General features: G+C 33.4%; 3 protein-coding genes across 5 annotated transcripts; all 3 read left to right on the top strand.

The window, feature by feature from the left end:
• The first annotated feature begins 8,214 nt into the window (after positions 1-8,214).
• Positions 8,215-12,142, top strand: LOC140983607 (QWRF motif-containing protein 3). Its single transcript, XM_073450753.1, has 6 exons — positions 8,215-9,402; positions 9,911-10,030; positions 10,127-10,243; positions 10,416-10,505; positions 10,865-10,972; positions 11,941-12,142. The coding sequence occupies exons 1-6, from the start codon at positions 8,215-8,217 to the stop codon at positions 12,016-12,018; spliced, it is 1,701 nt and encodes a 566-aa protein (XP_073306854.1). The 3' UTR covers positions 12,019-12,142.
• A 1,589-nt stretch (positions 12,143-13,731) lies between these two features.
• On the top strand, positions 13,732-19,620 carry LOC140978224 (external alternative NAD(P)H-ubiquinone oxidoreductase B1, mitochondrial-like). Of its 3 annotated transcripts, none has more exons than XM_073443095.1 (10): positions 13,732-13,890; positions 14,674-14,947; positions 15,163-15,369; positions 15,476-15,726; positions 15,815-16,034; positions 16,188-16,292; positions 16,905-17,168; positions 17,248-17,369; positions 19,177-19,296; positions 19,386-19,620. In XM_073443095.1, exons 1-10 carry the CDS (start codon positions 13,811-13,813, stop codon positions 19,471-19,473), a joined length of 1,731 nt encoding a protein of 576 aa, XP_073299196.1. In that variant the 5' UTR covers positions 13,732-13,810; the 3' UTR covers positions 19,474-19,620. The 3 variants fall into 3 exon arrangements, 2 of the variants coding, with proteins under 2 accessions (XP_073299196.1, XP_073299204.1); XM_073443103.1 differs by lacking the exon at positions 13,732-13,890 and having other exon boundaries at positions 14,674-14,789; positions 14,884-14,947; XR_012175540.1 differs by lacking the exon at positions 19,386-19,620 and having other exon boundaries at positions 17,280-17,369; positions 19,177-19,204.
• Positions 19,621-20,463: 843 nt separating this feature from the next.
• On the top strand, positions 20,464-23,979 carry LOC140978242 (uncharacterized). Its single transcript, XM_073443114.1, has 8 exons — positions 20,464-21,045; positions 22,139-22,184; positions 22,476-22,525; positions 22,655-22,696; positions 22,907-23,020; positions 23,389-23,467; positions 23,557-23,628; positions 23,710-23,979. The coding sequence occupies exons 1-8, from the start codon at positions 20,543-20,545 to the stop codon at positions 23,755-23,757; spliced, it is 954 nt and encodes a 317-aa protein (XP_073299215.1). The 5' UTR covers positions 20,464-20,542; the 3' UTR covers positions 23,758-23,979.
• The last annotated feature ends 977 nt before the right edge of the window (positions 23,980-24,956 follow it).

Below are 24,956 nucleotides of genomic sequence, written 5' to 3' on the forward strand. Positions count from 1 at the left end.
ACCAACTCCATGAAGCAATGGATTCTACATCAACAACGGCCCAAGCCAAAGGATATTGATGAAAATCTCCATCTTATGCTGAGGCCACAAGTAAAGTACCGTCGTACTTTCCTTTCAACCATGTACCATCAATAGATACGACTTTTCTCATGCATCTATATCCTCTTGCACATGCGCCATATGCTAAAAACAAATATTTGAATCTATTATGCTCATCTACTACTAAATCTATGATACTACCAGGGTTCATTCTCTCAACCATTTTCAAATATGAAGGTAGAAAACCAAAACTTCTTTCAGGATCACCTCTAAAGATATCATGAGCAAGTTGTTTGCCTTTCAAGGCTTTGTAATAGGTAATCTCAACCCCCTTGTTCCGCATCATTGTCATGATAGATTTTGGTTGAGGTGTTTTCTGTTGTCCTCCAAAGTTCTCTACCAACATATCACAAACAACAGATGAGCTGGCTTGTCGATGTCTTCTACGCATTCCAGTCAAGTCACAATTGTGTGTGTTACAGTATGTACGAATCACAAAATCTGTTGAGTTCTCGTGTTTTGAAGTCCAAATTCTCCAGCTGCAACCTTTATTCACACAACGAACCAAATAGATATTTCGAGAAGATTTGACACTTTCAAACTCAAAAGACGAGCCCAAAGCAATTTTGGATAGCACTTTCTTTATTTCGGTCTTGCTTGAAAATCTTTGACCAATAAATAAGCTTGAACCATCGGTAAATGAATATGTATCATTGTTAGCTTGAACATGAGTGTCAGTATCATGAGCTACACTGATGTGGTGGATGTTGACATCATTATCATCCACATGCACTACATCTATATCCTCCCCATCATTTTCTGTGTTTCTCACATCATTCTCTTCCATATTTTCAGTTGAAGTATTTATATCTTCTAATACATCATTATTGATACAATCGTCATTTGAGACAAAAGTTCTATCAAAATAATGATCATACAGATTTATTTCATCATCGACACGCTCATCATCCAAATGAGTCATATTTAAATCCGGTGACATGATATTTTCACTTTCAACGATATCAAGAGAAACAACATTGAGTTCAAATTCGACATGAAGAACCGGTCTTTCTTTTGCACATCCAAAATATAAGTATGCTTTCAAATCATTATCATCTTCGATATAAATTGGACGAATATTGCAATGCTTCACATCAGGAAGATAACTTAATTTCAATTTTTGTGTGTCAACTAGATTCATAATTCTGTATATCTCACTTTCTATATATTCCAGAGAACAAATATCAGAATCCAAAGGAATCGCTGCCCACTTACCACTCGGCCATGAACACCATTTAAATATATCTTCTTTAATTTCCCATTCGCCATTGTACTCAACGAAAATAACGGTTGGCATAACCTACAAAATATAGATGAGAATATTATATTATAGACAATATTATTTATTTAAAAAAATATGCTATATGAAAATGATGAGTGTTTAGGTGCTACAAATCACTCTACCCATCAATTGCAACATATACACATTACTCGACCCATGAATTTATACACATTACTCGACCCATGAATTGCTCGACCCACACATCACTCAACCAACACATAACTCCACCCACACACGAGTGTGTGCACCTCGACCCACTCTTCACTTTCCACACCACATGTGGGTCGAGGTGCACAAAACTCGACCCACTGTGGGTTGAGTGGGTCGAGGTGTGTGCACCTCGCGACCCACACTGCATGATCTCGACCCACACCCACATGTGGGTCGAGAGATGACGCTCACCAACACACACCCGATCATCGTGCTCGACCCACACTATCACACTCCATCCATCTGCTCGACCCACACAACGTAGTACTCACATTAACATGTGTGCACCTCGACCCACATAATACAATATTAATATTAATAGTATGTATATAATATAGCATGCACACCTCGACTCACAGCAACGACCTGTGAGCACACCTCGACCCACAGCTGCACCTCGACCCACAGTGGGTCGAGGCACCTCGACCCACTCGAGACAATAGCCAGAACTAGAACTCTCTACTCACACTCCACTATCCAGACCTAACACATACGATCATACTCGACTCACACTCCATCCACCTTCTCGACCCACACAATAATAAATATGTTCCTCGACTGTAAATACTCACACTAACTCCACTCACAAAAATTCAAAAAAAACAAATCAGAACTAAACTGAAACAAATATAGCAATACAGAGCATTCGAGTATATACTAACTTCTCTACAAATCTTCAAATTTTCAAATGATTTTTGATTATTTTGTCGTGAAGAACACAGAAATAACGGGAATAAATGAAAACTCAAATCGGGGAGGGATATATCAATTAAAAAAAATATTTTTAAAAAAAGTAAAATCTAACTAACTAATTAATGACCTAATAAATTAACTCACCTAACTAACAGCAGTCAACTCCCTTTTTTCGATTTAAAAAAGTCAAAATCCCTTTTATTTAATTAAATTTAAAATGAGTCGTATATTTTTTATTGTCCCGGGTGTGGCCCTGTGTCAGTTTTTTTTTTTTAAAAAAAAAAATTCGATAATTTGCGACGGTTTGTGATAAACTGTCGCTATTTGCGACGGATTTTCAAACACCGTCGCTATTTGCGACAGATTTTGAAAAATCGGCGCTAAACGCGGGCCCCACACACGTGATGAATAATATAACGGCTAGTTTAATAAAAAAAAAATAATATATTCATCTATAAATATTCACATACTACACAAAGTGAATATATTTAATTTAAAGTAAGAGTAAGATGAATGAGTGACAGCGAGACCTACAAATAATGAGTGTGAATGTTAAAATGAATGTGGGATAATAGATGTGTTAATGTAATGTGTATGTGACATGTGGACCCTACAATTTTTTATGGCACCCACCAATGCGGATGCTCTAATACTATATCCAAACTTTACCTCAAACTTCACCTCAAATGTATAAAACTCGACCAAAATAAGAAAACATCGACTCAAAGGTGAAAACTCAACCTTAATATAGAAAAATCACTCAAAAAAAAAAAGCTCGACCCAAATGTAAAAACTTCGACTCAAGTATTAAAAACTCAACTCAAATATAATATTAATATAATTATTTATGTAAATATTCAATCAAATATAACATAGTGTAGTGGTATAGTGTTCTGTTGGGTTTAGAAACTTTAGTAATCTTGATTTTGATTTTGATGATAACAAAACTTGTTATTGAGTTTATAAGAAATTTACTCAAAGTTGCTAACTCAAAATGAAAGCTGAAACTCGAATTTAGCCAAACTGAAAATCTGACGAGCTGCAGTGTTTCGATGATATTACACAACTCAGTGATGCAAATGATTGGCCGTGAAAATCATAACAAAAAACTCAATTTGGGACAAGTTTTATTTCACGTCAGTTTAGCTAAATCGAATGTCATCTAGGCAAACTGATGGTAGAAAATCTAATTACCATCATTTTGGCGATCAGTTGTGGTGTTTTGGTCAGTCTAATCAGCTCGGTTATCCAAATGAAACGATTCAATATGCTTTACAAAGCTAAGACGATGATCCACAAATCATTTTCACAAATCAAAGTTTGAATCGGAGTTTAAAATGCTTATAAATGACGATGAAACTACTAGTTCTGCACAGGCTGAAATCAAGAAGATTGATTTCAACAGACCTCATCAATTAGGTTCAGTCTAGCTAACGAGTCCAACTGAATGATCAGTCTAGCTGCCGAACCCAACTGACAGCGGACCTCAAAATTAGTTAGGCTCGAGAAAAATGACCAGCAAGACATAAATGAATGTTTCAATATTAGAAACAGTATATAAATTTTCTCAACGGTCGTATTCTTGCTTCAAACGTTCATATCATTGTTGTAGACAATAATAAAATATCTTGAATATCAAAAACAAGCTTTTGAAGGGATTCAAAGCATGACCAGACTGTATAAGGAAATTAGCTAAAATAAGAGCAAGCTCGAGTGTGAGGATACATATTGTAATGAATTAATTCCTCACACACAATCACTCACACATATATGTGAGGGTTGAGCTTCAAAGTTTAGTTGAGTGAGTCTTCACACAAAGAAATCAAAAATTATGTTTGTAGTCTTTGCATAAGAGACATGAAACTTACATATCTTTTAAATGTTTTACTAAAATGTTTAATCGATTTCTATAAAAGATTATTTCGAGCGTCTTTCGCTTAGTTTGAAAATCAAACTCGATTTAATTAATCGTTGTTCAATATTTTAAGAACCGAACTATTGTAATGATTATCTCTCAACGGATCCTATCATGTTATGTTGTGGAAAAAGCACTTAGGTTTGAATTTGATCAAAATATTATGTTATTTTTTTATTTTATTTTGACAAATATGTATAAAGATCATCTTATCATTTTAAGTCATAACTTAAAATAAAAAATGTTACTCCCACTAATCGAATATTTTAATGACCCGTGCCGATACTGTTTATATGTTTAATAGTTCTAGTTTAATATAATTGTTTTCCAGTTCATAAATAATATAATAAAATAAAAATAATGCTTCGAAATAAAATATTTGGACACCCAAATTTCCCTATCAATAAGTGCAAGTTTTTTGTTAATATTTTAGCAGGTAGCTGTATTTCTTAAAATTGCCAAAGCGGTACTCAACTAATAAATTTTAATTATCAATATATGTCAATATTTTGATTAAACCATTATATATTTAATTAATAAGAACCACTAAATTTTGACAAGAAGTTGGTGGAAATATTAATATGTTCATTTATATATTTTAAAAGCTTAATTTTGGTCTATTATTAATCTTTTTTCTAGCTTAATTTTAAAATTTTAATACTTATAAGTTCATTGGCAATATAATTTGTTAAATGCTATAATTATAACATGATTTTTTTAATTAAATTTTGGACTCGTTGCCTCCAAACTCAGAATCATTTGTTCAATAATAAACTTTTATGCGAAAATATTTAATTACACTAAAAGTATTTTTCTTAAGTAGTAAGTGTTCAATTTCATTGGTCTTTATTATATGCGGAAAATTAATAAACAAATCAATTACACACGCTAATAAGTGAAAAACACTACGGGTTTCATTTTCTTATAGAGTTTGTTTTCTCATAAATTAACAATTTACTCATTAATTTATTTGTAAAAATGAAAACACGACAGGGAAAATGCGAAGGTACCACATACAATCGAGCTAGGGATGCAGATTCAAAATGTCTTGTATTATTATCAGGTGCAATTTTCCGTGGGAATTTGGTGTAAATATTTATAAATGAACCACTTAAATAAAGAAAATATAATACAGCGGGGTCGATTTCAAGATAAAGATAAATTTATCATTTGACTTCTACTTTATTTGCCTTTAATTTGTATTTTTTCCCGTATATTTATGCCGTGCTCTTATGGTCGATAGGTTATGGACTGATATTATATTAAAAATGAGATTGAACCTTAATTCAACCCCAAAACTAGCTCAAGATGGAAAGATTATTCGAGTTCATGTATACAATTCTTAAAAACTAATGTTAGTTGTCTGACATCGGTTGAATGAAATCTCTTTGAGTTGCATATATGGACGTAGACAATTCCCCCTAGAGATAGTTTTTTAGGTTGAGTTAAGTTGGATAAAATCTATGAGAGATGTATATATGGATTTGGACAATCATCTCCCCTGCGCTAGCTTTTGAGGTTGAGTTAGCTCCGAATCTCAATCTTAACATGGTATCAGATGACAGGTTACACTATTATGTGTTGGACAGTCAATAGTTGGGTCACATGTGGTCTTGTAAACTTGATCCTCCAGATTTTCATTCTTGGGCGTGAAAGTTGTGTGTTAGTTATAGGTTGGATAAATATTATGTGAGTTGTACACATGAACTTAAACTGCAATCTTCTCTTGAGCTAGTTATTGGGGTTGAGTTAGGTTCAAGTCTCAATTTTAATATGATTTTAATGAACATATTATATTGTTATGTATTAGACTGCCCATAATTGGGTCATCCATGATGTTGTAAATTTCAGGTTTTAGATATTCATTCTTGGACGTGACATAGGTTGGATAAAATACATGTGAGTTGCATATATGAACTTAAATAATTTCCCATTGATCTAATTTTTTATGTTGAGTTAATTAGTCTCAATCTTTAACACATATTAAGATAAAGCAAAATACCCTATTAAGATATACACATAATACGGGTAATCTTAATTATTAGGGTGACCGCGGTCTTGAACCCACAAACCCGAATTCCCACTGATTCACACGTCTTTTTACATTTTTTATTTACTATAATCTATATTTATAATTTTCATTTACATACTATCATAAATACTAAATATTATAAAAAAAATTAATTGAAATATTAAATACTAATTATTCAAAAAAAAATTTACTATCATCATTATTTATTATTATAAATATATTTGTTATTAAATAATAATAATTATTAATATTTATAAAACTATTATTCTTTTATAAATAATCTTAATAATAAGTATTGTTATTTTATTTATTTATTTATTATTTACTATTGATTTATATTATTGTTGTTTGAATTACTAATATTCTATTTATTTGCATTGTTGTTGTTACTTTGTTATTATGAATGTTATAATTACCATCCAATAACACTCATAATAATAACTAACAAAAGATGCGCACGCGTTGCATGTGTTATTATTATTTTAATTTGATTAAATAATACTAAATAATTAAAATGAAATTATTTTCAATTTAGAAGAGTTATTTGATTTAAAAGAGAAGTTTTGTTTAGATTTTTTTATATGTAAAATATAGATTGACTTGAGGAGGTTTTTATTAGGGTAAAAAGGGTAATTATGAAATTAAATATTTTGGTGTCTTCTAAGATAGTTACTCTATGGGTATCACACTTAATAATATATATATATATATATATATATATATATAACAGTAACAACAACACAAATAAGGCAAAAACTTGTGTAAGACGGTCTCACGAGTCGTATTTGTGAGACGAATATCTTATTTGAGTCATCCATGAAAAAGAATTACTTTTTATACTAAGAGTATTACTTTTTATTGTGAATATGGGTAGGGTCGACTCGTCTCACAGATTAAGATCCGTGAGACGGTCTCACATGAGACATACTCTACAAATAAACATAATATTAGGAATTTGGTCGTTAGTCATTTGAACTATTGGTTTGTGAGATATTATCGAAATACTTGATCACACCAGATTTTCTTTTTGACTTCATTAAATTTCTACTTGTCAAATATCCCAAGTTGGTATCTTGCAGCTATACACTCGAGTAAATATGTTAGAAACATAATAATAAGTTTTATTATCATTAAAATCAAGATTAATATCGTTTCTGGTCCCAACAATTGGGATAATTTGAATGGGTAAACTCAACCAATATGATGAGAATAATTTCCATGTCTATTGGAATAAGCATTCACATTGGAATGAATGCTCTCATTCCAAAATCTATACCAAGTAAAATACTATAATGTGGTTTAGAATATCCTTTGAACTCCCACACTATCCTACTAAACATACTCTAAGATCACAATTGCTACATTTATAAGATAGGAATAAAATCAACTTTTGAATGAAATCAAAATAAAAATAAAATGATAGGTCTATTTCATTTTAATGATTGATAACATAAGAAATAATAGCTACTCGTTGATAATAATAATAATGGAAAATTATGATCCGGCAAAATCTAAATAACTACATGATCCTTTGACTCGTGGCAGATTAGGATTAACCTAAATTTAAATGTTAAACCCCAACCTAAAATGCCGGCTAAGCTTAACAAACAGTCTCCAATCACTTCATATATATTATCTTATTATATTATATTATATTATATTTACAATTTATAAAATTATTTTATTGCTGCGACCTACTCCCCATTGTTTCCATCAATATCCATTGACTCGTTCCAATCAAATTCAACCATCTGAAATCCCAAAACCACCACCAAGTCCAACCATCAAAAACCGGATAAAATGACCTCTTTAAGAAGGCTATTTTCGTGATTTCACGCATGGAGAGAGTGGTATCTACATTGCCGCCACTTTTCATGCAATATTTGTTTCACCCCTCGCCTATTTCCTCCACACAAGATAACAATAAAATCAAGTTTCCTCCAATCCTCATCGGGAGTGTGTGTGTGTGCTTGGTGTTTTCCGATGAAGAGTCACGGCGGAGTGACCACCATCTCCGATCATTTGCTAAAACCCAAGAATCCAAAATCTCGAGAAGTGAGTTCGAAATTCCTCTCACCAAACTCCTTTACTACAACATCAACATCATCAGCTGAATATGGGATCCAATCTCCAAACATCATCCTTTCTCCGATAAAGGAAAAGCCCAGGTCATCCATCGACTCGAAAAGGCATAAGAGCCTCGAAAACTCGGGCTTTTTTCGCGGGCTTTGGCCCTCATCGTCGACCCTATCACCATCTGTGCCTCTGAAGCCGGATACTCTCGCGGACCACCTTGGAAATGAGAGACTCATAGATATCTCTGAGACCAAACAAAATCAAAATCTAGAGTTTCTCAGTAGACAAAGAAGCTGCACGGGATTGAGCAGGTTTGAGAGTGGGAAAAAAGGTGCAGCAAAAGAAAACCATAGGCCTATTTTTGGCAGGTCGATGGGTATTACTGGGAAGTTTAAATTCCATGGAAAATCATTGAAATCTTCTGATTTACTTGATGATCAAAATGGGGGTCACATTGAACCTGGACGATTTTCCGTTGATGGGATTGCATTGCGTAATAAATCATTTGGTAGAGGAGTAGCATCAGACTCGGAATCGGAACACAGTGATTTATGTTCCGGTTCCAGTTTTGATACTCAGGCAACCGGAAAAAGATCTCAGGCATCATATATGGCTCCTACCATGAGTTCAAGAAAGCATGGGGTGGAAGATTCACCGAAATTGACGCATGATTTATCGTTAAGATCTAGAAGATGGAGTGCCGATTCTAGCAATTGTAATCCGAAGCCATTTTCACCAGATACCAACTCTCCGAAGATATTCACTCTAAAGAACTCGATGAAGAAGACTAGTTCTAAGTGCGCTGTGTCTCCAGGCCGATCGGGCTCTCCCACTGCAGCGAACATAACGAGTACAAAGCATCCCTCAAGTCCTTCTAGGGGAAAGGGATCAGGAGTCGGAAATATTCTAAGCATGGGGATTGAATTATTGAAAGGGAAGAAATCTAGTTCCAGTACACCGTTGTCACCTCTGGGGCCAGGCAGCTCGGCTGATATTTCTCATGAATTAAGGTTGTTGCATAATAGGTTAGTTCAATGGAGGTACACTAATGCCAAAGCTGAGTCCGTCACTGGAAATCTCATTAAATACGCCGAGGTATTCTCAAAATTTCATATAAAGTTTTGTGAGTAATTTTTAATAATGTAAGGTGAAAATGATAATTTTGTTTGCATTGTTTTATTTTTATGTGATTTTGATTTTCTATTTTTTTATAAAATTTCAATCTCAATATGTTTTTTTTCCCCAATTTTAGTCATATCTCCGATGTGAACTGATGTACAGTTAACCGAAAATTATGTAATAAAAAATCGAAAAATACATTACTAAACTTGAAATTTAACAACATAAAATTTTGAAATAAAAAATTACAAAGAAATAAACATACAGTCCAATTTTTTTTCCTTCAATTTAACTCATCTATAACACAAAAGGTAAATAACATGGCTCCTGATGTCTTTAATGATAAATTTCTAAATTAAATAATGAATGCTCTAATCTCTATATTTAGCGGCAATTAAATTTTGTAACAAAAGAGTAACAAAACCAAAGTCAAGCCAAGCCCAAAGAGCATGAAATTATTTATTTATTTATTTTTTGGGTGCAGAGAGACTTCCTATGCGCAAGGAATAGTATTGTTAAACTCCAACATTCTGTGGTACAAAAGAAACAGCAGCTGCAATCGGAGAAGCTGGAAATCAAATTGAATTCTATACTCTCCTCTCATGTAAAACTATTACATATATCATTATGCGAACGAAAGTTTAGGTACGTATGATTTGGAAAATTATATGTTTAATATTGTTTCGTATCTTGTAAGAAGATGAAGGAGCTGGAGACGTGGGGAAATATGGAAAGACAGCACTTGTGTGCAGTTACTAGGACCAAGGACTATTTGCACGGTGTTGTCTGTAGGATACCCCTTGTAGACGGAGCAAAGGTAATAACCGTTCGTTCGATCACGCATGTTATCTGTATCAAAATTTACAAAAAATTAAAGTTATAAATCATTATATTATCATGTTATCCATATACATGGACATTCTTCTTCGTCTTGTCGAACAGCTAGTCGATAAGTGTGCTTACTGACTTGAAAATTTCAATTTTTGCAGGGTGAGAAACCATCAGTTTCCTTTGCCGTTCGACATGCGGATGATGTGGCAGCAGCTATCGACTTAAAGCTGACTACTTGCTCACCAATGGTATATTGTTCTAACCAGCAGTGGCGGAGTCAGGAATCCGATTCTACCTGAGCTAGAATTTTAAAATCTAAAATCTTTTAATATTTTAAATTAATCTACCTGGATTAATATCAAATTTATCTAAAATTATACAAAAATTTGTATATAAATTTTTTAAAAAAATTAAGACCACCCGGGCTAAATCCCTGATGACAAGGACTGTGGCTCCGCTCGTGGTTCTTATAACTATAACTTTGATTTTAAGGATGATCTTGGATTTTATTATATTTTTCGCAAGTATTGAAATTTAAATAAATCTTGATGTTTCACATAAAATATAAATTGTACTAAATGACTAATGATTTCATGTCCTCCCCTAGATGGAGAAGACTGCAGGATTACTCGCTGAATTAGCAACGGTAGTCACACGAGAGAAGCTACTGTTAGAAGAATGCTTGGAGCTTTTCAGAATGATTTCTTCAATAGAGGTTAGAAATATATGTATGTCTTTCATCTTTTCATGGTTATATTGGGGGGTGTGTGTGTGTGTATATATATATTAAAGAAAAGAAAGACAAATGCATCACCAAAATCGGAAAAACTACAAATTTGGTCTTTTGTGTTTATCTCTTTGCGATCTTGTTTATTTGTCTTGTCAAGTTTTAGTTTTAGCATATTATTTATTTTTTTTGCAATTTTAACAATTTTTTTTATGTATCATCTTCTATAGAAAAAATTATTAAAATTATAGAAATAACTATATCAGATTATTCTTAATTTTGATAGTATAGAAAACTAAAATTGCAAAAAACCAAACATCAAACACCGAAAAAAAAAAAACAATTTTCCCACAAAAATGTGAACTCGAATTAATAAGTTATTATCGAAAAAATACATCAGCAATGGCATATGATCACACAATGAGAAAAGTTTAATGAAATGGAAAACAGAACTAGTTTTTTGACATTCTTTAACATGCATAATCGCATGTACTGTTTATTTTTTTACTGGTTTAATTAATTAAATGTATGGTAATAATTTTTTTAAAAAAGTAATTGTTTGGTAATATTAATGGAATCAAACCGTCAAATCTTCTAAGTTCTCGGCCTTTTTCTTTCGAAGCACATGTTTTGAAGAAAAGTAGCTATTGACTATACAGCTTCTTCCACAAGTCCTACGTAGCCCATAACTGGACAAAAGTGTAATTTAAAAATGTGGTGATAAATTAAAGATTCTCGATCTTTGCCTTTGCTCAATATTTTATTTTTGGGTGTATTTAAAATTTATCACAGTTATTATTGAAATTGAATAACTTGATATATAATGAATTTGAAATTCAGTTATTTTTTTTCATCGAAACAGTCTGGTAAAATTGAAATTCACCGTAGGATCTAGCATACTGATTGCGACTCAATTTTTCTTCACTTCTACGTTTAAATTGAATTTTTTGGTTCAGATGCAAGAAAGGAGTTTGAAGAGCTGTATTATGCAATCTAAATCGATGGTCCAGCGCCATACCTTGTTGCCCACGTAGTTCTATCAGCCACACGCGGAACATATTGGTTCATTGAATATTTGGGAGAATAAATTGGGCAAATTTTATTTTTTAAAAAACGACTTTCTCCAGATGTATCATTTTCTAAAAAAACATATCTGACCAAAGTTATTTTACTATTTATCTCATTATTTCATTAATTTTACTTTCAGAATGAGTCTAAATCTTTTGCCATGCTTATTTTATATATTTTATTATATTAGTCGAGTATAATTCTTTTGTTGTCGTTTATCTTATATATATATATATATATATGATAAGCTATATTGATTGAATATTTATCATATTTAAAAATTTTCAGTGCCCAATAGATGAGACACAATATAGAGAAATTATTATAAAATAATGTAAGAATCTATGAAATGTTTGTAAGTGTTCAAAAGGTTTTTTTTTTTTTTTTCAAAATTAAAAGTATTAGAATATTTGGAAGCTCTGAGATTTATAAAATATTTATGGAAATTGAAATGATAATCCTGTAAGATGTCATATTTTGGAGTTTAATTATGTAATTTGATCATGTTTGGTTTGTATATAATAACTTGGATTTTTTTCTTTTTTGTGTCATAAGCCAATAAATAATCCATATTGCTTATTTGACACTGATGTTCTTCGACATAAGTTTTGTAGCGAGAATAAACATTTATTACATGCATTAAAATAAATCTAAACAAAAATAAAAATAAAATATGTCAAAACAGTAATTGATATTTGAAATTAGGAGGAAAAACTTGTCGCTTCTATATATTTTTGTCTAGATAGATTTTAATATGTATAATATAATATTTATTCTCGTCACCTGAATCATGTAGGAGAACATCAGTATCAAATAAAAAATATTTGACGAATTTAATAATTTCATGTGGAAAATGACTAAAACAAAAAAAAGCTATTGATGAAAATAAAAAAATTGATAAGTTATACGATAAAACAAAAAACATGTCAACTTTATATAACAAAAATGCAATTTTGGCAAATATTTATTTATAATTGAGTCTTGGACGGACAATAATACGCTAAATAATAAACTAGGAATCCGACTTGTCAAATCACAATTTCATTTATTTATCTTTTAGGACAAATCATAATTTTCTTTTATTGATTAAAACCAATGGCATTCCCAAATTCTGCCACCACACCTGCTTTAATTATTAGACATACGTAACATCCAATTACACTTTGCCCCTTTTTTTTTTTTTGTTATTATTTTTAAATTATAATCAAACAACTCATCATCTACTAACCTTTTTCTCGATAATTATTGTATTGTAAAGTTAGTATGCCAACGATCCAAACNTAGTAAGATTTTTTTTATGATTATAAAATATGAAAAGTTATCGAACGATATTTTATAATATAAAAAATGTAAATAAATAATAATTTAATAAATAAAACATGATCATTTTTCTTTTTTGAATTGAAAAACGAAATTATACATTATAATCAATTATGTGAGAGGTAATTTTGGAATTTAAAAAAAGTTTCACTAAAAGTTAGTTAAATATTGAGTTTTTTTTAATTAATAATATAATTATTTATAATTTGAATTTTATTTCAAACCTGAAATATATAGACATGTTATATTATGATTGTTTATTTTATTATTTTAATATTATTCGATCATGTAAATTATTTATATCATTTATTAAATTTCATTTACCTTGTTATTTTTTAAAAATTAGCATAAATTAAAATGAATGTTTGACCGATCATAAAACAAATTGTTTTCTTCTTCCACGATCATCGAACAGCACTGAAGTGTGCCTTCGAAGGGATGAAATATCTCGCAAATTTTAGCAGGATTCTCCGCGACAACTCTGCTCCTACCAAGCTGTTGGTGCTATGCTCTCTCAGGTTTCGTTTCTTCTGTGGCATTTCTTCCCACATGGACGTGGGTTTACAACGATTCTTCGTAAATATGTAACCGTTTTTTGTTTCCGGGAGGACTCATTGTTTTGTTTCTCTTCAGATGATTTTGGAATTATGTATGAAAGGGGGGGGGGTGCCTTCGCTTTTCTTGTTTTTCCAGATCCCGCTTTTCACTGTGTACTTTTTTCCACTGCCTAGTTAAAAATCAGATTGCTTTTGTTCTGCTTAACGATGGGATGCTGTATTAGGTTGGCTTATTGTTTGGAAATTCATGGACCCCATTCAAAATGAATCCTGCTGCTTTAAGATAATTTGATGAGTCATCTTTCCATTACCAGGACTCTACTTTAGGATACTTCAAGTTTTGGTTGACTTCGAGTTCTCGGATGTTTTAGATTTTGACTGGTGATATATTTACTTAACTTGAGACATGTGCTTGATGGAAAATCTTTTATTCAAAAAAAGGTGCTTAATTTTTTACACAAAGTTCAAGTATTACGAAGGGCCTCTCCTAATTTAATGGTCTAAAGATATGCAGAAGTAGCAAAAAAAAATAGCTGAAGTCTTGTCCATGGTGAATCTAACTTTGATGATTAGCATTCGATCTGTTTCATGAAAGTTCTATTTATTCGAGAACTTATATGGCAGTTCAATAACATACGTCTTCTTATTACGTGATTTACATTAAAAGTACATCAGCTTAATCATTCTCTTCATTTTTCAGCATATTGAAATAGAATATCTGCCTTTTTTTCTGCCTGTTCACAGTAGTGGAGGCCTAATTGCATATGCAGAATCACCTTCAGATGGTGATAGATCAGTGACAAAAAATCCCAAGGAAACACAAAAGAAAAGAGTGGTAGTGCTTGGAACAGGCTGGGCTGGTATTAGCTTCCTGAAAAATTTGGATATTTCATCTTATGATGTTCAAGTGGTTTCACCCAGAAATTACTTTGCATTTACCCCATTGTTACCTAGTGTCACATGTGGAACAGTTGAGGCACGAAGCATTGTAGAACCTGTTCGGAACATGATAAAAAAGGTAATTATGTTTGAAGATATTTGTTTTATGTCTCGTTGTTCTAACTTTTCTTGGCCTAATTGTTTTGTTCTCGGGGTATGTTTACAATTAATTTTGGCCGTCCTTCCAATTATTGGTGAATGATTTTACATGTTTTTAATAAGAATGTGCTTAGGTTATTTTTTTATTAATTGTAGAATTTTTACTTGTTTGTTTTTACCATTTTTTATTGACAGAGAAATGGAGAAGTTAGTTACTGGGAGGCAGAATGCCTTAAGATCGATCCTGTGAGCAAACAAATTTTCTGCAGGTCCAGTGTTGATGAAAATTTAGTTGGGAATAACGACTTTTCTTTAGAATATGATTTCTTGGTTATAGCATGTGGAGCACAAGTAAACACCTTTAATACTCCTGGTGTATTGGAAAACTGCCACTTTCTCAAGGTATTGTCCATATTCACAGATTGAAACTAAGATATTCTTTAATTGATAAATTCTGCTGCCATGTGCTTTTATATCTTTTACCAAAAAGTAATTATATTTCATGCAGGAAGTAGAGGATGCTCAAAGAATTCGTAGGACAGTGATAGATTGTTTCGAAAAAGCCATACTTCCAGGGCTGACTGACGACGAGCGACGGACTAACCTCCACTTTGTAATAGTTGGAGGGGGTCCAACTGGTGTTGAATTTGCAGCAGAGCTGCATGATTTTGTATATGATGATTTGGTAAAAATTTATCCCTCGGTTAAAGATTTTGTAAACATAACTGTGATCCAATCTGGCGATCACATCTTGAACACGTAAGTAATTTCAGCCATATTTTCTCAGTGTTTCTTCATGGAAAGCCTGAAAATGACTCAGCAACTATGGTATCTCACGTGCCTGCAGGTTTGATGAAAGGATTAGCTCATTTGCTGAGCAGAAATTCCAAAGAGATGGTATGGAAGTTTTAACAGGACATAGAGTCATGAGTGTCTCAGACCGAACAATTAACATGAAGAAAAAGATTTCGGGGGAGGATGTTTCTATACCACATGGAATGGTTGTATGGTCAACTGGTGTTGGGACTCGGCCAGTTGTGAAGGACTTTATGGAACAAATTGACCAGGTATGTTTTGAATTGCGATTTATTCTTTTTACCCATCATATATCTGCACACATTGTTATTGACTGATTGGTTCCGGGCTGTCATGTACTTGCTTTTATTAACTGTGATCCAGATGGGTACATACACATAATGACTGGTACGTTCTATTTTCAGGGCACCAGGCGTATCCTTGCGATTGATGAATGGTTGCGAGTGAAGGGATGTGAGGATGTATTTGCCCTTGGTGATTGTGCCACTGTAGATCAACGTAAAGTCATGGTAAAGTTCGATTTTCACATTATTTTCTCTATCTATAGGTAACATTTGTTAGATATGAATCACCATGATGCCTTCCATCTTATAAATTCGTTCTCTGATAATTTTAAAATAAAACAGTATATTTATGCCTTCGTAGTAAGTCATTCCTTATCCACGTCACTTCCGATTTATCTTTGCAAAGTTTGAGAAACAACTATCAAATTAAGCAGTTTCTTCCTAAATTTTATTGACCGACATATTAAAGCAGCAGGAACATGTACAAAAGTGCTTCAAATTAAGTGGAATTTATTTATGAGACAAGTTTTCATTCTCCAACAACGGTAAATAAAATGATAATATATGATCTTGAAGTTAAGATAACAGAAAAGAGTACGAAAAAATTGAAATATAGTAATATATGTGCAGAAATGGTTGTGACCTTTTCCTTTTCTTTATGAGCAGCCAGTGCACAGTGTAACAATCTTATTGTAATTGCATAAAACGACTTCATGTCCCCATTAGATTTGTTAAGGTAGAATATAAATCTCCAGTTTTCATACTTTAATCTTCTAGGTGGCAGGAGTAGATTTTTCCATAGTACTGCATGGTCATCATCATTTGTTGTTTTTTCAGGAAGATATCTCATCCATATTTAAAGCTGCAGACAAAGACAATTCTGGTACCTTAACTATGGAAGAATTTCAAGATGTGATTGAAGATATCATGATCCGATACCCTCAGGTGGAACTGTATTTGAAGAGCAAACATCTGTTTGAAGTTACTGACTTCCTAAAGGATGTATATGGAAACGATAAAAAAGAGGTAAATATTGAGGAGTTCAAGTCAGCACTCTCACTCTGTGATAAACAGATGAAGAGCCTTCCTGCTACTGCACAAGTAAGTTTGCTTGGCCGTCAATTTTTCTGTCCTTTTGTTTCTTAAATACCGAGTTTCAATTTGATATCTGATGTACAAGGTTGCTGCTCAACAAGGAATGTACCTTTCTAGGTGTTTTAATATGAGGAAGCAATGTGAACAGCATCCAGAAGGTCCTCGCAAGTTCAGAAGTGGAGGCCGACATGAATTTCTCCCCTTCCAGTAAGTTTTTCTTGTCATTTTTTTTATCGTCGACATCTCTCTATTTTTATTTCGAAAACCATCACTCTGATTTCTTTGATTTCTATAGTTAATATTAGTCAACCATTTTATCTTTTTATCCTGAAACGAAACCATAGGCCACTCAACTGAAAGCAGAGGAGGTTAAACATTTTTCACTAAGTATTAGTATATGTGATGTAAACTATTTACGGATCATTGGGATGTTTATTAGACACACAGTCCAATGGAGATGAGATGACCTTGCCGATTACAAACAGAAAGTTGGAATCTAATTATTTAGAACTGCTCCATATGAGATAAATATAGTTTGGCCTCTTGTTTATGGTGTATGCAGTCCTGCCTTGTGCCCTTGCTAGCATTCTTACCATTTTCTTTCCTAAAAGTTCGAAAATGCTGCATTCTTTTTTCAGTTTATGATCGAGCACTATCTATTCTTTTTTTGAAAAGGTATAGATTTCATTGAAGCATAATAAATCCTTCGATACAAAGACTAAGTATTTTAGTTTGATCGACTCCATTAGTAAAATCTTTATGAAGCATAAGAGAGGGACATAAATCGACTCCGGTCAGGGGTTAAATCCACGAGCTTTCTGATAGTCCTATTGAGCTTTAAGAAAGCATCTTAAATTGATGGAAGTACAGATGGACTGGCCGACTTAAATTTGCAGCGCAGGGATTGTGAGTTAAAAGTGTGTTTCCAAGATGAAACTTCAGCCTATTCATGTTAGACTCATTCTCAACGAGAAAATTTTTTTTGAGGTGTTTGTTGACCAGGTTTTGGGAAAATTATGCTTCATTTCATTGTCAGTGTGCTTTTTGATCTTCCTTCTCATATTTATTTATGAATACGTGTCATGCCCTATAAGTTACCTAAATATAATGTGCTTGGTTATGCGATTAAAAAAATAATTATTTGTGAAACCAGCAAGTTTGATAAAGATGGATTGACTGTTTAGGTAAGTTTAGATTTGGAAAGTAGTTTACTGTGTCATTTAAGGTACAAAGATGTGCCGGTGGCTACCATAACCAAACTCACCTAGGCGCAGAGGGTTTTGATGGAAAAATCTACATTGATCAACCTAAGTAAGAGAGGTTCAAGAAGCGGGATAAGAGTTCGAAGTGTCTCTCTTAAGACATTATGTTACGGCTTGGGTACCTTTTTTTTTTAGGTACGTTGATAGATTTTATGTCAAGTGGAAGAAATTTTTTATGCTGTCAATATCCATGGAAAATGTCTTGTTTGTATGTCTATTTATCTAAGTGGTTCTAGGAAACAATTGACTTAATGACTCACAACCTGGAAGATGTTCATATTTTAGTTAGATTAACATTCTTATTTTGATTAGAACTCAGAATAGTATACTAGGACCAACGCTTCCAAGTTTTATCCATTTGGAAGTTCTTTGTAGACAACCTGTATCAACTCCGAGGATTTTAGAAATGTGTATGTGTGGAATCTCCGGTAGATTTCCACTGATTAAGAAAGAGGGATTGTAACAAATTTTAATCAAGAATGAAATTTAATCAGGTGTATAAACCTATAGTTTATTATCTGTTTCTTGTCAAGATTAATTTTCTGGCAAGATAATACCAAATTTAGAGAATCCGTGGTCTTGAGGTGAGGTTCACGACCTCTTTTTAAATATTTTATGCATTTCCATCTGAAATATCTGCCTCATAAAGTCGATGTTGTTGAGCCAAATGATGTCGCACTCTTATTTTCTTTTCATATATGATGTGGTTTTGTAACATTAGTTCCAAAAGCTTCAAATATTCTGAATGTCAGGTACCGGCATCTTGGTCAGTTCGCACCACTTGGTGGGGAACAAACAGCTGCGGAGCTGCCTGGAGACTGGGTTTCCATGGGTCGTAGTACGCAATGGCTTTGGTATTCTGTGTATGCAAGGTCAGTAATTAGCTTTGTGTTCAATGAAGCTAATAATCTTAAATTTTCCAGTTGAATTTGTCGATTTACGGCGAATTATTTGCCTGCAGTAAGCAAGTTAGCTGGCGTACAAGGTTTCTTGTAGTTGGCGACTGGACAAGACGATTCGTGTTTGGGAGAGATTCGAGTCGTATCTGAGTGCTTAGAAAAACACTGGTTTTTATTACTTTTGGTTACTGGAGTCCCCACTTATTTTGTTGTACATGCCTGTTTTTATATCGTTCTCTTTCTGCATCAAATATAATTTTCAAGGTTTACCACTTGCGAACAAAAACTGTTGTTATTCTTCATACTATTTGCCTTCTGATTTTTTCAAACCGATTTCTTGTTTCGACCAAATCAAAAAGATTCTAGTACGTTTTGCATGCTAAACGTGCAATGATATCTAATTAGAGTCATCCTCTGTAATTTTATAAAATAAATAGGTCGCTGGTTTATTCTTTGTTCAACTATTCTATATTGGTTTCATCATTGTTATTATGAGGATGGTGATTTTTTAAAAGAAACGAAAACAAAACGAGTCCTATCAAAGATATAAAAAAAAATTCTTGACGGAATTTCCAAAAATTATTTAAATGAAAACAAGAATGGATATATTGATGCATTGGCTGTTTTATAAAAGGGTAAGTCTCATGTGAGACGGTCTCACGAATTTTTATCTGTGAGACGGGTCAATCCTACCGATATTCACAATAAAAAGTAATACTATTAGCATAAAAAGTAACATTTTTTCATGGATGATCTAAATAAGATATTCGACCCACGAAATTGATCTGTGATCGTATCACAAGGGTTTTTGTGTTATAAAAGTGTTAATGGTATTGTTCTTAAAAAGGCAGAAAACAAATCATTACAATTTCTAATTTAGCTTTTAGAAAAATATTTTTAAAAAATCATCATTTTCAAAATAATTTTCACTAATAAAAAACCAATCTTCTTCTAATAAAAATAATAATTATCAGGACAGTTAAGAAAGTAACTCTGGTTAAACTTTTTTAAAAAGTTATCCATCTATAATTACTGAGATTTTTTTTTAAAAAAAAAGTTTGAGAAATGTTTTTTTTTCTAATTTGGTGATAAAATGTGGTTATGCCAAAAAACGTCAATCTCTTTCCATTTAAAACGTAGAGTCGCACTCACGCCATTAGCTGTGTCATACAAGGGGCTGAGCTCTTTCCTCTCGATTTCCCCCACCGTCGAGTGAAAAATGGGCAGGGACAGGAACTCAACCGCCGAAGCGGCCAACGGAGCCGCTCCGTCTAAACACAGGCACCGTGTGTCCAAATCCAATCATGAATCCGAGTCAGAACCCGACCCGGACTCCGACTCAGACTCCGACCTCGAAGAGGGATCCAGAAAATCAGAAGCTAGGAGAAAACGAAGCAAGAGCAGTAAGAGAAAAACCCGAACCTCCACTTCGAGGAGAAAACGGTCGAGAGACTCTGATTCTTGTACGTCATTCTCAGATTACGATTCAGAGTCGGAATCCGAGTCTGACTACTCATCGGATTCGGAGGAGAAGAGGAGGCGCCGGAGGAAGGAGAGGAAGAAGGAGGAGAGAAAGGAGAAGAAGAGGAAGAGAAGAGAAGAAGAGAAGAAGAGGAAGGATAAGAGAAGGCGTGATAAGAAGAAAGAGAAAGATAAAGGGAAGAAAGGTGCAGTCACCAACTCTTGGGGAAAGTATGGAATTATCAAAGAAACTGATATGTGGTGCGTTTACTCATTCTTTTACTCTTCTTCTGAGTAATATTAACATTAGCGTTTTTTTTAAAATTTGAGAATAGGTCGTGTATGGAGTGTTTTGGTGTGATTTTTTGTTTCTTGGTTGGGAATTGGTACCGGTGATAATTTGAAATTCAAATTGGCGCTCGGAAGTAAGGAGTAGCTGAATATGGTTGTCTATTTCTGCTTTGTTAAATGAATTTGCAGATGTGCTGTTTAAATGGTAAGATCATATGCTACTTTGGCAGGGGAACCCTTATGGCAGGGTTCATCCAATTGTTGGTATTTGTTCTTGTATGTCGGGTTACTGAAAAACTTATGGACCTTACATGTAAGAACAAATGCCCACCTTTGGATGTAGCATCAAATTATCCCTTTGGCAGGATTGCGAGGTCGTAATGTCCTGTTATAAAACGTTAGCCCCAGATTATCGTAAATATTTTGGGGTCACATGTTTGTAGTTTACCGTTCCTTTACTTCAACACATGGCAGTTCCTTCTCTGTATCTGAATTCTGAACGAATGTGCCTCTAGAGTTTGTGATTCTTTGTGGAAAGTGATAATGATAATATAATGAAACTAGCAGTGGAAGCTGCTGCATGATAGAAGGCGGTGAATGTTTCAGTGGAATTTAGTGTGAAGCTTGCATCCCTATAAATATTTTAAGGTGTGAAACATGCCGCTGAATTTATTTCTGGAAAAGGACTTAGTAGTGGTTAGCAATTTCTAGCAATTTCTCAGACTGTGTTTTTCACCAGTTAACTATTTGGTTGAATTGGATTATTGGATAATGGTGACTCATGACGTCTCATATGTGGCTCTCAACCTAGCTGCCATGTTGGTAGAGCTAGTACAACTTGGTCATTGTCAAGTTGAAAGTCTGAAACTGCTATTTTATGACTGTTAGATCTTTTGTTCTTCCAATTTCCTGGTGCATGCAAGACATGCGGTTTGTTAATCCTGCATTGATGTGGTCCAAGTCCTTGCAGATTATTTTATCTTATTGCCTTCATTTTGAGATCTCATGTTGCACAGTTGGGCCACTTTTGAGACAATTGTGTGACAAAATTGTTTTGTTTTAGGAATAAAAGACCGGAATTTACTGCATGGTTAGCAGAAGTAAAGGAGGTAACCCTTTTTGGCTAATCCTGAGTTTTTTCCCTGAACCTGTAACATGTTTCCATGTGGTCTATGTTCACATGTTCAGTTGAAATTCTAATGCACTTGCATCCCTTACACATTTCGTGGCATTATTGTGGAAAAATTGCTTAATGATTTGCTGTGAATTTTTCTTGCACGGTGCCTTTTCATCTGCTCCATCGGATATGTGAGATATATAAGCCTTATGCATCAGTTTTTAAAGTACTTTTGAGCTTTTACCCTGATTAAAAATCCAGAACTTTTTATATGTTCGAACAGGTGAATCTGGAAAGTCTGCCTAATTGGGAAGAGAAGCAGCTGTTCAAAGAGTAATTTTCGATATTTTAGTTAGTATCGTGTACAAATACTGTTCTTTGATAGATGAATAAGGACGGGTTTAATGTTGTGTTGGGTACCTTCACTATTATCTAATAATTGATACATGTATGTATTTGCAGTTTCATGGAAGATCATAACACGGCTACATTTCCATCAAAAAAGTGAGTCTTCCTAAATAATAACTTGTTGGTTTTTCAAGTCTATTATTTTTCTCTTCTTTTCTCCTCTCCCTTACAATTGTTGGCTTTTCTTCTTGCTTGGGTTGTGATACATGTGTGTTACACGCCCAAGAAGTGAGGAGTGTTATCTTTTTTTTAGAGCATTCCTTGCTATCTGGACACTGATTTTCCCTCTATTATTCATGGTTGCAGATATTATGATCTTGATGCTTACTATCATGCTAAAATGATAAAGCAACAGAAAAAGGGATATTCAAAGGTTCAGGACTCGGAACGAACTGTGTTCAATGATGAAGAACAGCGGAGGTTAGTTTTAAATTTTAGCAAATGTTCATTAACTTCCACATTCAGAGACACCAACCAAGTGGGTCTATCTGTGAAGACTAACCAACAAATTATTCATCATTGAATTTATATTTTATATAGTAGAAAAATAGATTTTGGCCGTCTCTTCGAACTCGTGCAATTAAAGTAATAAGATGCTTTCTCGTCAACGTTCTGACAAAATACTGCATTTTCCATATCTAATACTCTGTGGTTGCTATGGAGTATAATGCTAAATCTCTAGTGGTGATTATATTCTTATCGTTGTCTTAAATAGTTTCAATTAACCGAGATTGTTTTCAACAAATGGTGTCTTATTCACTTCTTTCTTTTCTCTGCCCAATTTTCAGGCAAGAACTTCGGATAGAGCGTGAAAGACAGAAGGAAGAACAAGTGGTAGCATTAAAGCATTCCATGCAAAGTGGAATGGTATCATTTTGTTTGAAGATTCTTATTTCTCTCCATCTAACTTCATATTTGAAAAACATGAGTCAATTGTTTCACTGTCTAAATTCTAGGCTCAAGCAATGAAAGAGCAAGCTCAGCTGAGGGAAGAGATGGCATACCAATACAAACTTGGTAACTTCGAGGTGAGAATAACATTGATGTAGTTTTAAAGGAGTCTTTACTTGTACTTGTCCACTAACCATTGTCCGAACTTCGAATTCTAGGCAGCAGCTGCTATCCAGAGAAGGCTGGACCCAGATATTGCTATGTGAAAGGTTTAGCAGGACTATAGTCACTAAGCCTGATTGTATGTATAACTATCAAAGGATTATGTTTCTTGATAACTTGTTCCTTGTGTTTCTGAGTACTTATCTAGACGTGGAAGCCACTTATGTTTAACGGCCCATTACACTTTTGTGGGGACATTTTTCATCTTCTAGTACACATTAAAGTGTTGTTGGCTTATCAAAAGCAGTAGAAGATCCATGTAAGAACTGTGTAATAATCATCTGAAAAATCTGTCTAAATCACAGAAACACTCTCCAGCAGTGTGGTGGATCGAACCGGAGATAAAATTAGGAAAATGAAACTGGTTGTGCTTAAAAAATTTAATAGAATAATATATGCCTATTAAGTATTTACTGAATCTCCCGTCTCTTTCATCGAGGCGAATATTCAATTGTAAAATGTGTGATTACTGGAAAGCCTTTTTGTCTTATCCATTTTGACTGTCTTAAGACCACCCTTGAGACAATGACAGATAAATAATTTAAAAAAATTAGATCCATCTTACCGAAGTCTGAATAAAAAAATATTCACCTAGTATTTGTTTTTTATACGTCAAATCAAACCAGAGCAAACAAATATCTGAGTAGTAATGAAATTTAAACCCAAAACTATTAGTTTTTTGAGTACTCGATAACGTTTTTAACGTCAAATATTATTATTAACAAATTGGAATATCATCTTCGGAATTTTAATTACACACACCAACCTCCCACGTTCCCTCTCCATCATTGAATTCTATCCATTCCCCAACCAAAATTTGGAATAAATTTTGTTCAAAAGGTCTAAAATCTCAATTATTAGATTATTTAGTTATTCACGAATAAAATCTATTGTACTCGGATATTATTATTATTATTATTATTATTATTACATTTAGCTCGTAGTGGTTTAAATCGACGTGAAAATAAAATGGTAGATAATGCATAATGAAATAAAAATAATTGATCTAAAAAACAAAATTATCAGTTAGTTTTAGTTTGAATAACTGAAAGCTAACAAAATTATAAGGTCAATTGATTAGGGAGGAGACCGTTTACTGACATGCAGCCTGCATCCCACGCGCCACTCGTGTCAACCGACCGTTGTCGGAAGAAACCGAACAAGTTTGTGGGCCGGGGACTGGGCCTCACGCGTTGGGAGTGGCGTGTGGTATCTGGAAATTTAACCGCTGTACAAAGCAGAT

The sequence above is a fragment of the Primulina huaijiensis genome, chromosome 1 (genome assembly GCF_012295235.1).
Source record: "Primulina huaijiensis isolate GDHJ02 chromosome 1, ASM1229523v2, whole genome shotgun sequence".
Taxonomy (NCBI): domain Eukaryota; kingdom Viridiplantae; phylum Streptophyta; class Magnoliopsida; order Lamiales; family Gesneriaceae; genus Primulina; species Primulina huaijiensis.